The 14,746-nt window shown below is 35.1% G+C and overlaps 1 protein-coding gene across 9 annotated transcripts in view; it reads right to left on the reverse strand.

Annotated features, from left to right (window-relative positions):
* NAALADL2 (N-acetylated alpha-linked acidic dipeptidase like 2) overlaps positions 1–14,746 on the reverse strand; it is a 457,652-nt gene that overhangs the window by 75,692 nt on the left and 367,214 nt on the right. For all 9 annotated transcript variants that reach the window (XM_027685645.1, XM_027685646.1, XM_027685647.1 and 6 more), the window contains one exon: positions 702–848. In XM_027685645.1, the coding sequence (XP_027541446.1) occupies positions 702–848 (147 nt within the window). The remainder of the gene's footprint in view (positions 1–701; positions 849–14,746) is intronic.

The raw sequence follows: 14,746 nt of genomic DNA on the forward strand, positions 1-14,746 counted from the left end.
TTTCTCATGCCTACTTTATCTTGGAATAACTAATACCAGGTTTCCAGATCTTCAGCTGACCAACTGAGAGAACATTTGAGTTGTCCAGGTGCAAATAACCTACAGTAGTGAAGGCTGAGGAAGGACAAACTTTGCTAACAGTTTATCTGTGTCCAATTCCCACCCAGTCTCCAAACAGTGTAAAATGCCTCTTCCTTCCACTTACCTTGCAGAGGCTGCTGGACTGAAAAAGAACGTGGTGTTTTGAGGACTCCAATCAAGCATACAGATCTTTACCACCAACATTTATACTAGAGAATCATATTTTGCCATAGTATGAAAATGGATATAAAATTCATTTGAAGGCTGTATCATCCTACTGTTCAGTAAAAAAATACACATCAATACCTGTTTCCTCTATGTTGAAAACAGTCTGAAAAGGTGGGTTAGATAATATGCAACCTATAAAACTATCAGAATTATTAACATTTTTAACATAATAACATAACGCCCTCCAATTTTTATCTGTTTCTTTGAATACCATATCCCTGCAAAACCAGTCCCTTTGAAGCTCTGTGGTAATCCTCCGGAGAACTGAAAAAATGCACTTACAGGAGATAACTTTCCACTACAACATGCTTGTCATGTGAGGATATAACCTGAGAAAATATAATTCTATCTCTCTGTTATTTTCAGTTGGTCCATTTTTTATTCATAGCTACCTCTGAAGTTTTGATGTCCTCGTAAGAAAACTGCGTGGCAGGTACTCCGAGATGGTTGATGAAATAGTCTGAATCACCCTGTATCTGCACAGAACTCACATTAGATCCTGGACATCTAGTCTTTTCCACACAGTTGAGGCTCTGGCTCTGAAAAAAAAACAACCACAAATCAAAGCTCTACTTATTTGCAACCAGACTCTTGATGATTTGCAGCAGCATCTTATTTACATGGCATTCTTTGGGTTGAAGTATCTTGAACAAAGCAGAGAATGAAGTTTGCTGCAACATGGCTGAGTTTTTCAGAGGAAAAAGAAAGTAATATTTAACCGAGATGTTAGGAGAGGCAAGAGAAGCAGCAAGGAATGTCCCATACTGGCCAGGAGATTAGAGGTCATCATGGTTCCATTTGGAAAAATATTTTGAGGTCTTTAATGGCTACTAAGGAATCAATTCTTTATTCAGTTATAGCATGTTCTGCTACAACAAAAAGCTGAATGAGATGATCATATTCAAGGTATCTATGGTCTATGAAATGCTGACAACGTAAAGAATTTGCTGCAATTGCACAGTTGGACTTAAGAGAAAAACATAATTAAATGGCTAAAGATATATAGTACACATTTTCTGGGTAAGTTGCTTAAAACAATTCTTGCCAGTGACATCTTTGTATTTCTTTCTCGTTAAGTATTTAATGGTGAAATCTTAGCAACAGAATTGTAATAAATGTAAGATGAGAACTGGAAAATAAGCCCCAGACTGAGTGCTAGATCCTAGTGTAGCTTTCAAATATATCAGGTAATTAAACACTTAATAAACAGTAGGCACAAAGGCTTTCAACATCAATTATAGCAAATAAGCTACTTAGCTTGTTAGCTTTTCAAGAATGTTAGGAAGTTGAAGTACTGGGATTATTTGCATTTAGGTAACAGTTTATATAGTATAACAACTTCCTCATATCTACCTACTAAATTACTTGCTTGCTACCAGAACAGTGTAAGATTAGCTCTCCTTTAACATTAGTACAGCAAATTCTGTACATTAAGTCCTGAGGTTGTCAGGAAAATGTTTTAAGAGTTAGACAGAGACAAATCATGGTATTTTTCCATTTTAAAATTAGCATAATTATTGCTTCCCAGCTTCATTTCAGTGCTATGAAGAATGCAATTGCATATTACCCAGTCTAAATAACGGCTGCAGATTCTCACAGAAAATTATTTTAAAATACCTTCAAGAAATAGCTTCTATTTCATAAGTATTTTTGAAAGATGGTTATATCATTCCCTTTTTTGTTGTTATACATTTCTGCTCCTGCCATTTTTACATAAATTCACAGTTGTGCAAGGTCCATCCAAAAAGTTACGACAGAAACAGCAGAAGCCCCAACCATAAACTCATTTCAAAAGATGTTTTTAAATAACCACACCTGTATCTTCTACAATCTTTCCCGCTCAAAACCACTGCATAGGACACATCCATCCAAAAAGCCATGCTTATAATTTTATGGATATAAATGTATACAAGATCCATTGCTCCTTTCAGGAATTTTAAGTGTTTAATGTAGTATAGTGCAGCTTGAATTAGTCTCTCCTCACTTCCTCATACTGCCCAACACAGCTGGTCAAGTTTCATAAATGATGAAACAGTAGCCTATTCTTCCTTTAATGTTTAAATCTTCCTGAATTATGTGAAATACAGCTTTTGGCAGTTAATTCTGAACATACACCAACCCCCATTTCTGAGAGCACACCAGGAACGGAAGCAAGAGATGTCTTACTTTTCAAAAACCCAAGTCTGACATGTAACCAGCATTCTGCCCCTCAGAAAACACCTGAGCACATTCGATTTCAATGCAATATTTGAATAATTTGATTATTCAAAAAGCATTAAGAATGCTTCTAGAATAAATTGTCAGCTACGTGCAGCTAACTCTCCATGGGACAGAGTAGCCAAACTACATTTCTTCAGCCAGTGAGCCTTACAGCAAAAACACACACTAGCACTATTTAGAGCACTCAGCTGCTCAGGCTGGGCTCCAATCAAGCCACTGGTTAGCCAGTAATCATGGAGTGCTTCATGTCAGTGCAAGGATGCACATGCTATTCATAATTGAATAATTTTATTTCTCTGGAGTTCATTTTGGGTTTTAGCGTCATGTTACAGGTTTATATTACAAATTCAAGAAAATGAAGAGTACCATATGGCCCATTAAATACATTTAATCTGGGTTAATGTTCTAAAATAGATCTGACACATCTAAAGTATAATCAAGTGTTACTTCATTGCAGATCTTATTCTACCACTAATAAGAACTAAGTATTCATAGGTGCCTTCTGCTACAATGTTAAGGTCCTGGTATAAACAAAAGCCTACTATATAAAAAAATAATAATTTATTGGCCACTTTGATAGTTCACTTTCCACCTAGAGACAAGTACCTGTCAGTTAGTTCTGGTTACCTTCTTTTCTTTATGTGACTCTAGCTTAACTTAAAACATTTCCAGCTTTTGAAAATGGATTAAAATATCTAAGTAGTTCTTAACAGGGCAAATAAAGAACGACCAATTATTCTTACAATATGTCAGTGATCTCAGCTTCACAACTGCAGCAAGGAAGCTTATTCTTCATGAATAATCAATCTCTATTTCTTGAGCTGAATCACCACCTGTGTTAGGAACTGGTGCAAAGCAAATGCATTTAAGAACCTGAAGTATAAGACAGACCATGTAGATGAAGTAAAATTATCTAAGCAAAGACCTACAGAATTTATTAAATTAGCCACAATGTAAAAATGCAGAAAACAAAAAGATTAGCATCTTTATTACCGTAAACATGTTACGCTAAATCAACAACAACAGGTAATAAAGGACAGAGAAGCTGCATAGCAAAGGAATCAAAAGTAGATGTCTCTCATCTATGAACACCTGCTACACTCTGGCAAACAAATCATTAGAGGAAGAAGGTTTGACAGTTCTTAAAAAATATTATGAGGTGTTTGCTTTGCCTGACTGCTGAAATCTACTGAAAAAAAAATCACGGAGTTTATAGGAATTGTATCAATTCTATGGCAAGGATACTCCTCTGCTTTTTCCTAGCTGATTATCAGGTTTGGCTATAAACATCTTGTTCTGATCCTTGTCTTTGTTGATGGATTATATATATTGCTATTAATGCAAATGAGCTGTTCATAAAATTATTAGTGAGATTTAATATGGCATGTCCCCCTATAGACTACAAAGTGCTTTTCAAATCAACCAAAGGCAAGCAAGGTACCTAATATTTCTGTTTTGCCCAACATCATAGAGCAAAACAACTACACAGAAATTAAATGCACAATATTTCCCAAATTTTGAGTCTTATCAAACTGATTCAAGTATGCACATAAAAATAATTCTCAATTATATTCACTCTTTCTCTGTGTAAGAAAGGAAAACCTAAATGTGTTGATGATAATTAATATGCTATAGATGGACAACATATTTGTGGTTTAAATAGCCTGGACGTTACACACCACTAATGTGATGTATTTGCCTATTTATACAATGCAATCATCTGATTAAAACTGCACCAAGAAATCTTATGAGGTAGAGTGACTGAAGCTTGGTGCTTTTAATTAATGTTATATTAAGATTAAAATATTTAATTGAATAAAATGTTGGATCCTTAGTTTCTCAACAGTTGTCTTCTTCCAGTATATACATATCTTCATTTAAATATGTATGCAGCTTTACTGAAAACACCTGAACATTACTTATTGACCCCTAAGGGCAACATGAAGACTTCTAATGAAATTGTTCTGTACCTCTGCAAAATCAGTAAAAGATAAGGTGCATTTAACTCTCAGAAATTTTCCCTAGTTTGGGTTCTTCATTATTACCACAGTAAAATGTAAGATGTTCTTTGCACACACACATATTCCGTTGAGAGGACCATCTTGTCACTAGGGAAAAGAATTTCCCCAAGAATTAGTGTTTATTTAAAGCCATCAGGGACAAGGAATTTCGCATCATCCTAAATCTTCTGATATTCCTGACAGTACAGGTGATTTTCAGCTAGATCACTACAGCTCCCAAGGATCACCATCAGCCACCTGGAATTCCGCCCCCCCCCAAAAACCACCTGTGTTTTCTTACACAAAAGCACTGCACCTGGAAATTCCAAGACTAAACTGTTTCTTAAGACTGTGCAGGAAGATAATATTGTATTTTCACAAGGAAATACTGCCCCTTAGACAAACCACGTGGTTTAAAAATAATTGAACAAGCCTGCAGGTTCCTGCAGGACAGAGAAGACCTTTTTCACCCAGGGGGAAGAGGCAACTGAAAATGGTGGCAAGTACAATGCTTTTAAAAGGCCAGGTCAAATCAAGATTAGCCAAGACCCAGTTCTGACACTGTATTCAGATTTCCACTGAACCAAGAAAAAAATCTAACTACACAACACAAGCTGCCAGACATAAAACTCCAGTTTTACTTTTCAAAAAACTGTTAAGTAAATTTTGCCTTTTCACGGTGACTTCCTAACAAAACTGGGAAACTATAATACGGCAGTTATAAAACAAAGCATGGAGAAATACCTATGCTGGTGTGAAAAATTTAAATATATTGTTATATATTGTACTGCTTTGCAAATTGACATTTTTTTTAAATTTATTTTATAGCTAGAAAACACGAGACAAGCATAAACCTGTATTTCTTGTTCCGGGCTTTGGTTTCTGTTAAGCAGCATTTGTATTCTTTTAAATAATTGTCTTTTTTTAAAAAAAATATGACTATCAGTGAAAGGTCTATATAATAAATGCGACTTCACAGGACTAAACAAAACTTTAGATGCAAAATTTACACCAAACTGGTCATAAATAGAAAGGCAAGGTAGTAAAAAATTATATAGTCTAAATTTAATTTTGTATCCTGGACTTTTTCTACATTTATCTACTGACAGTCTCTCTCTGATTCCTGATGCTTGTTATACAATTCTGAATTACATTTATCCTTCCTATACCTAAATTGAAGTCATATGCCTCATTAACTCAGATGTACCTGTTGCCAACACCCAGTACAAACTGCTAGGAATTTTAATGGCTTTTTTAAGGAAGGTAAAAATCAAGCAGGTATGCTCCCATTTGATAAGAGAACTTCACAATAATCAAATATTTAAAGCTAAAATTACATTATATAAGTGGCATCAGCAGTTCCAAACACCTCAGTACTTTAAAAATAAAGAGTTATAAGATTTAAAAAAAATAATCAAGAAACTATTGAACATAGTTATGGTAGCTGTGTTTCTCAAAAGGTTTCACTTACTCCAGACTTCCATACTCATCAACCAGAAAATACTTCATTACAACTTCTTCCACATTTTCTCATCAGCACAGATAAAGGCAAACTCTCCAACATCTCAGCTGAAATGACTTTAAAGACTGAATTTCCATGACCACAGGCTCAGCCTCAATATTCAGTGAACTACTTTTATTGATGGTAAATTTCAGAAAACAGCTTAAGATTGTATTCCATTACAATGGACCCAGCAAAGAAAATACTATATTAACAGAGGGAACCTGTCTCCACATCCAACTCTGAACACACTGAAAATTATGGATGCTTTTTTCCTTTAGAGCTTATATTTTTAAAACTAGTTTTGAATATAAACAATTTTTGAGCATGGAATGGTTGCATTTGTAAGTAAACGATGTAGTCAAACTACTTTTTGATTATGTAAAAAAGTTGTACTTTCCTGGACCTAATAGTGTTTAAACTTTTTCTTTCTGTTAATCAGTAGCAGGAGCACTGGTCAGTGCTAGTTGTGACATAAATAATGAGATACTGTGAAACCTAGGCTTAGAAAATGCAAATAATTGGGTTTAGTACAAAACACTAATACTTTGGGACTTGATAAGAACCGCACGACTTCCCAAATATTTTGTGCTGTAGTAATGTTTGTTGCCAATATAAAAACACTGCTTAAGTGGCTAAAAGGATTAGGATTTGACAACAAGACCTCATTTTCAAAGGGGTTATATTTTGTACTCCACGTAAATAGCTGTGGCTTGTAAATCATTTTAAACGCCTAAAGGCATTCTCATTCTATAATATGTAGAGTCAGAAATACTGTGAACCCATTTCAGTGTAGTCTGACTCTGTGATGATCAGGTTCTGCCATGTTACTCATTTTTGGGATGCATCATTCAGACCCTCCAAATGGATATTAAATAATTCATGCCAGTCAGATTACAGTCTTGCTTCTCCATAGCCCACAGGAAAAAAAAAGTTACTCATCACTCTAAAGGGGACAGATATGTACACTCTATTATTTGAAGAATTATATCATATTTCAGGATCTCATAAGTGTCCCAAGCAAGACAGTCATTGAGAGGTTGGATGTCAAATGAATATGCAGCAATATATTGTTCACATTGGTCTTCAATACAGTAGCACAAAAAGAAAAAATCTAGAGAGAAAGCTTCCACTTTATACTTTCCAATAAAAATGAGCTGAGGCTCACTTTGCAAAGTAAACCACGAAAATAAATGTATGGGGTTTTAATGACCAACACTCCCCCAGCAGTGTGCACAGCACACACCTGCAGAAGCTGTTTCTCACTCAGCTGACCAAATGGCTCAAGCTACCCCAGCACTCTGAACTAGTTTTAAAAAACATCACAAAAACAAACCACACACAGAACAAAATCTGCACTAGCACTGCAGCACCTAATGTTAGAAATTAGGTCTAGAGTTGGGTGTAATACTGATACTACAGTTTGTAACTACTGTAATTTACATTTCCCAAAACTATCAGCATTCCTATGTCACAGTTTCTCTTTCTAAACTACACAGAACTCAGGACCTGTAGCACTTCCACCAGAAATGCTTCCTAGCACTACTTCCCAAACAATTGTGCTTGCCAAAGTGCAAATCAGCCCAGCAAAGACACCCTCATGAGCCTTATCATAAAGCTGACCCAGAAAAGCAGATGCATCTGCTCTGCAGAGAAGGTCAACTTGCCACCCTTTCCCCATGCAGAGGTTTGTTTCACTGTGCTGAGAGCTACAATCTGCTACTTATGAACACAACAGAAACTAAAGTGTTTCACCAGAAAAATGAAAATTCATTTAACCCTGTAATATGTGAACGAATTATGTGCCACACATTCCCTACCCCTCCACACACACTGCCAATATCCAATACTATGTCAGCTCTTTTAAGGAACCCAAGAATCCTACTGCATCATCCTGTATGTCTCCAACAATGCCCACAGAAGCAGGACAGACCCATAACAACACATTGTCCAAGTAACAGGGGACACATATATAAATAAACATGGTATAACCAGGGCAATGGTCAGGCTTTTAAAGTGGGGGAGAAATTTGCAGTCAAAATCTCTAGTTTTATTACTCTAATCAAAAACCAGTTCAATTTTAATAGACACAAATAAAGAAACTTTTTTTGGCACGGCACACTGAAAATCAGATGTAATACTCTGGAGGAACTCTCTTGATACATTGGTAAACTATTGCAAATCTTCCCTCATGGCAGCAGCCTGGAACATGGCCAAAGGAATTTACTGCTGACAAAGCTTTACCTTGCCCCAAAACCTCTGGTCTGACACTTAAACTTCTCAATAGCAACTGTGCATGAACAAATCACTCCCTTCCCAGCCACACGCAAAAACCATTTTTCATTCTTTGAAATGGAAAGTCACTCCCATTAGTCCATACAGAGCATGAAGGTCAATAAACTACCATCATATTTTTCATATAAAAACCCTCTTCTGGACTTCAGTGGGATTGAGCAAATAGTATAATAACAGTACTTGCACTTAAGATATCGAGTATCTGTATAAATTGAATTTTTCAGAAAGATCATCACAAAGCAGATTTATTAAAGTGTGTCAGCACCACAAATTCAGATCTCCAGGCTTCACCGGGAGATAAATTAAATGATCCAAAAGATGTTAAATGACTTTATTTTCTACAGCAGTAGGACAAATGGACCACTGTAAACCCTCACTTAGGTGCTGTAATACTCTTTCCCTGACTGGATTCTTCCAACTTTTATCTACTTACACCATAAGTAAGTGTCCTTGGTATTGCCTCTGTGCTGGACAGGAAAACAACAACAGTCAGGAAAGGACAAGAGAAAACGCTAGAGGAGGGAAGGTCATATGGTCAAATGACTCTTTCTGGTTTCCACAGAAGTTCACTTGACCTTGGTTCCAAGAACTATGAAATATTAACATTGGGGAAAAAACTAATGGAATAAAATGTGATTTTAGCCAGATACATGAATCTGATCTAATCCAAGGAACTTGGAAAAGATTTTCTACAAAACACACAGGAGCCAACTACTACCCAAAACTCATCATACATCCAAACGATGTGTTCCTTTTGCACCCTGAAAATTATTACCTGAGATATTTCCAAACCCAAGTATAGTACTGAACAGGGATATTGTAATTTCTATGTACTGTCAAGTACTAGAGGACTAAAAGCACATTTAAATTTTGTTAAGAAACTGTGGGGATTTACTGTTAACAAGGTTTCAGGGATATGTCACCACTTTTTCATAAGAAGCATGCAAAACCCAGAAAGGCTGATAATATACTTTATTTCAGAACTGATTAGTACAGATCTGTAAGACAGAAAACTGATAGCTTCTAACTACTGCACAATATAATCTCAGAAATATATAACATTATAAATCAGGTTTAATCCTCCAGATTCTGATCTTCAAAAGTTAATTTTGATGCAATAAAATGAAACTTTCTGAAACAATGCACACACGGTGCATGTAACAGAGAAATGTTTGCACTGCACACACTGAGAAAACAAATTGATAAATCCAGTAAAGTGCAATCAAAGCTATTTACTCTGATCAGGTAAGGAAGGCTAATGAAGGTTATATAAATGTATTTTTCAGAATAGTAAGTAATACAGTATCTACATGAACTTTTAAAGGTACAGATTCTAGTCAGTAATGTGGAAAAGCTTTACTTCACAGCCCAGTATATTTTAATGGACTAAAGTTACTGAATCACATAACATGAGCTCATTTTTCTTCAATATTAAATCTTTCTCTGCGCCCTCCACCTTCCACAGTTTGCATCTCTGGCCTCGCTGCTGTAATTGCATATGCAAAAAATTTCATGGATAGCAACAGTTTTCCTAAGCTCAGAAGTATTATTCATAGATACAAAATCAAGCATGCATGGCACACCCCCCCCCCCCATTTTCAAATTATAAACAGACTTGAAGTTCCAGGACACGATATTCATTGTACTGGTTGTTGATATGTTTAGTGGTTTTATTAGAAATCACATGTAAAAACACAGATATATTTAATAGTATCCTTTCTGCAGCAATTGAGAGTTGGGGGTCTGAAGAAGAACACAACATTTATATTGTCTACCTTGTCCTTTTCTTTTAAAAAAAGGAATGTTTTTATACTGAGGTCAGTTGTTTTCATGTGAGTAGGAAGTTTCTACCCAATAAATAATGAAACTGTAGACTAGTACTGAATCTAGTGTTTCTATCTGGAAAATCAGCATTCCATGATGATTCTCCATCAGCATGTAACACCTTTGAAGATCTATCAATCAGTTTGTGTAAACTGGAAATCCATGTGATTAACAACTGCCCTAAAGCACTGTTTTTATTGTGATTTCCAGAATACCATACAAAATGTTCCATTAAAGCCTGTGGTGCTACCTTTATGAAATAAACATGGAATCCCTTCAAAAGATTAAAAATAAGTTTCATGACACAGAGATGCGTTCTGCAAAAAAAATTCTGACTTTCCTTATAAATCCTGTTTAAATCAATTATCACTTTATCTCAAGTTATTATCAACATTAATCAATCTACAGTTACACAGGTCATTGCAATTCTCCTTTGTAAAGTTGATTCAACTCCAGCACTCCTTTAGTTCCTGGAACACCCTTAGTCTCCATATTTCAGTGCATGTAGCTCATTTAGCCTATGGTTCACTTTGGATGCTCTGGGTTCTGTTGTTTTATGGGATCCAGAGACTTTACAGCACAATTAATTCAAGTTTTTTCTTCAGTTCCCTGACAGGATGCCACAGCTCTTTAATAACTTCCAATTACAGACTTTGTGTAAACTTAAAAACTTAATGTTTATTTAGCAAGACGGACAAAATTACCCATATATTGTCTCCTCTAATTTTTATGATTTCCCATTAGTCTGAAAAACGCTAGTCATGTGGTAAAAACTGATCTGAAATTCAGCTTATTTTTAAAAAGATCTAAGGAGAATCAAAAGGAAAAGTGAAGTTTACATATGGGTGAGAATTAAAAAATATTTTACTAAAGAAACTGAGATGAAAAGAAAGGGGGCATTTGGATGAGACATGCTGTCCTTGGATAGATTAAGCTGTTTATTAAAATATCTCTGGTTCCAGGTTCACTGTGCAGCTACTTTGGTTTACAAAGATATATTCCAAAGAACCTTTGCTCTGAAGGGGCATTAGATCACTGGATAACCATGCAAGATGCCATTTTTAACAGCAATACAGGCATACAACAAACAAAAGTGAAATACTTATGTCTATGTTTTGGGGTTTTTTGCTGATTAGGCTCACTGTAGAGTCACTTTGATTTTACATATATGCTTCTGACATTTTAGCTCAGTGTAAAACATTAGTTGAAGTGTGATGTGACTCAAGGGATAATCTTTGGCAAAACCAGGATTTCACAGAGACTTCACTTGCATGTCTGAAACACATCAGTTAATTTCAAACACCGAATTTCACACTAACTTTGAGGAAGATACATCAATTTTCTGAAGCTGATATTCAGCGTACAAAGTGTATAATTTTCTTTTGTGTATAATGATAACTTTTGCTCAGTATGTAAAAAGGCGGTTGTAAAAAAGAACAAAATCACTCATGGAAGAAAAGGAAAAGAAACATTCCTCTTTAACTGTGATGACTTCAATAAATGACAAAAATAATTCCAAACACCACTGTGATAGAAATCAAGCACAGATCATTTGAGAAAGTTCTATAATGTTGTAGACTGGGAGCTGAAAAACATCTGAGAGACTTAGTTTTGCAGTAGAGTAAGAGGTTGGATCAAGTGATTGCTTGAAGTCCTTACAAGTCCTGGTTTTGTATCATCAAAGGTGCTTTACATATTCATTTGTACATACATTCTACTTCATCACACCATATATTCTGAATCTGTAAAATAAAATTCTCATTTCCTTTACAGAAAAGGAAAAAAAAAAACAACAAAAAACCTCCCCAAATCAAGAAAACCACACATTTGTTTCATTTATAACAATGATTCACTAATTTACAGGGAGAAAAAGACTTTATGTGATTTTTCCCCTTGCCAATTCCCCAGAGCCCCCAAGAAGTATCTACTGCAATATAATTGGTTCCCAAGCACCCTCGATTTTGAACATTCAGTTCCATTTTAGCTGTGCAGGCAACAGTTTTAAAAGCTTACTTGAATGCATTTTGTAAATAAGATTTATGATACATTTGTGGTGTTTGGAGTTATTTAGATATTTTGAGTGACAACTGCAAATAACTAACTCTACTTGTTTCAAATAAAAATCTAATCATTACACAAAGCTTGATAAGGAGACCAAATGCTTCAAACAAAATGCAAACAATAAAATACAGCATACAAGTTTTTTTTTCGAATAATGAATTTAAGACCAAATAAGATGTTCTGTAATTAGCATGAAAAACAGCAATTTTAAAAACATCATAGTATGGAGTTCAGGTACACTAGATACCTTCCATATAACATTATATCCTCTTTTGTTCATAAGTTATTACTTGGTAGACTACAGCTTTATGTCTTAGAGTTAAAATGACCTTGAACAAATGTTCCTCTCATTCTAGTCCCAACTTGAATGGGTAAAACAACTTGAAGTATTTTTCTATGCTGCCTAGCAGCCTAAATTCCTACTTTTCTACTGAATTTCAATCTCCTTAATTTTTTCAAGAAAGCATGACATAAAAATTTGCTAAACTTACAAGAGTTTATAAAAAACACTTGACCATTTCATGACAGAAACTTTAAAAGCCTTTCGAGTATTACTGAAGTTTCAGAACAGATACTTATTAAATAACTACCAGTGGTAGAAAATGTGAATAAATTAAGGGTAACTTTTCCATAAAAGTTTAAGATATATTTTTGGATTTCAGATTGCATTTAACAAAATTAGTAGGTCCTCTTGAAACTTTTAGTTAGCCATAATGCAGCAAATCTCATCCTTGACTGTCACATACACAGGTAATGTATGAAACAACAGAAGATCATCTACATCTCTACTCACACAAACCCACAAGTTGTTTATTAATCTTAATATTACATTCTGTTTTTCTTTCCCACTTAGACACAGAATGCAATGATTTCCTAGGGGTGCTCAAAAGCCTATGGAAAAAAAAAATCAATAGTAATAAGTAATAATTTGATCTGCAGCTTTTTAAAAATCTTTACAACTAAAATTAAAAGTGATCATTTTCATGTTAGAGGAAAAATGAGCATGTTAAAACTGAGAGAAAGCTAGTTTCCAACTTGGGGGTTTTTTTGGTGTTATTTTTAGAAGATTTCCTTCTTCTAGTGCCAAATTACCTATTGAAGGTAGAACATTCAGCCTTCTTCAAGTAATTCTACAATAACATATCTAATCAAGATGAGGATGACCTGATACAAAGTAGAGATGTTAGCAGCTCTCCTAAATGTTGGAAGGCTCCTCTAGAAAGAAAACTTGAGCACTGAAGTCTGAAAATAGAAAGCTACAAAACAGGCTTTGAAATATCTTTCAAGGCTGTCAAGAGACAAAGGTTTGAACTGTATGACCTTTTAGCTGCCAAAAGAAAGCAGTTTGTAGAAACCTCAAGAAAACTATTTCCTGCATTTTGGTTTTTTCTGACATCAGAGATTATCTGCTGTAAAATTTTGCTCTGTTATATTCAGTGAAGTCCCATTCTGTGTGCACTTAAAGAGAGGAACAGTGATACCATGGGAATTGTGGCTCTTTGATGCAATAAATAAAATGCATCTCAACTGCATTCCTGATTAAAACCTATAGAATAATTTAGAAAATACAGAGGTTGATCACATAGATTTGATTGGCTTGAAATTATGTTTGAAATTTCATGATAATTCCCATTTTCAGTTTATGGTGTCCTGAAAACCTCCCTTCTAGCCCTGTGGTTTTTTTACACTGGACAAGACACCATCACCAGAATATGCTGGTGGTGAACAGATGAACATGGTATGAAGAATGAACATACCAGGAAACAACCAGAATTGTTCAAGTTGATGCTTGTGATTATTCAAACTATGACAGCTTTAAATGGACATGGAATGATTTTCCTCATGTTTAGTTTTGAAGAATTCATTAAAGCAATTCACTAGTAAGATCTTGCTAACAAAGATACCTAAACTTAAATGTTAAGGGTTTTTTTTTCCCTTTGGATGACTGACATTGAAAGGGTCAGGCATTTGTAAATGGGATGGGGGTAGTGGTTTTTTTTTTCTTCCCAAATTTGGGTATTTATCAAATAGTTAGGCCTAAAGAATAGATATAGAAATTAAATTAATAGCCTTAAAGGAATTAGGTTTTTGTTTTCACATGTAGGAAGTTTAACTGCACCAACAGCGAAATTCAAGGGATACTCTGGGTGACATATTTATGCAATCAAATTTAAGGCGATTTCTAAACCTGAACACTAGAACACACATAGAGTCCTCCATGCATGCATGACAAGGGTCCATGCTGGAAAGAACTTCCAACTTTAAAATCTATCAGCATGGGCAGGAATTCTATACTGTTCACTACATCCATTTCCCAGGGGGCTTGGGTCAACATTTTCACCTCAGTTATTGGCTTAGCATTCTGCAGAGGTATTTTACTCTTCCTGGGAGAAATAATTTAACAGAACAAAGAATAAACCACCTTCCCACAGTTGTACAAATCTATCGTTCTTCCCGTGCCTCTGACTTCTCAGTATGTGACCTGGTTAGGGCCATATGAAATATCATACAATTTTACAAAAGAAAGTACTGGTCA

Source organism: Neopelma chrysocephalum, unplaced genomic scaffold (genome assembly GCF_003984885.1).
Source record: "Neopelma chrysocephalum unplaced genomic scaffold, ASM398488v2 Primary Assembly neopelma1_69, whole genome shotgun sequence".
NCBI classification, from domain to species: Eukaryota; Metazoa; Chordata; class Aves; order Passeriformes; family Pipridae; genus Neopelma; species Neopelma chrysocephalum.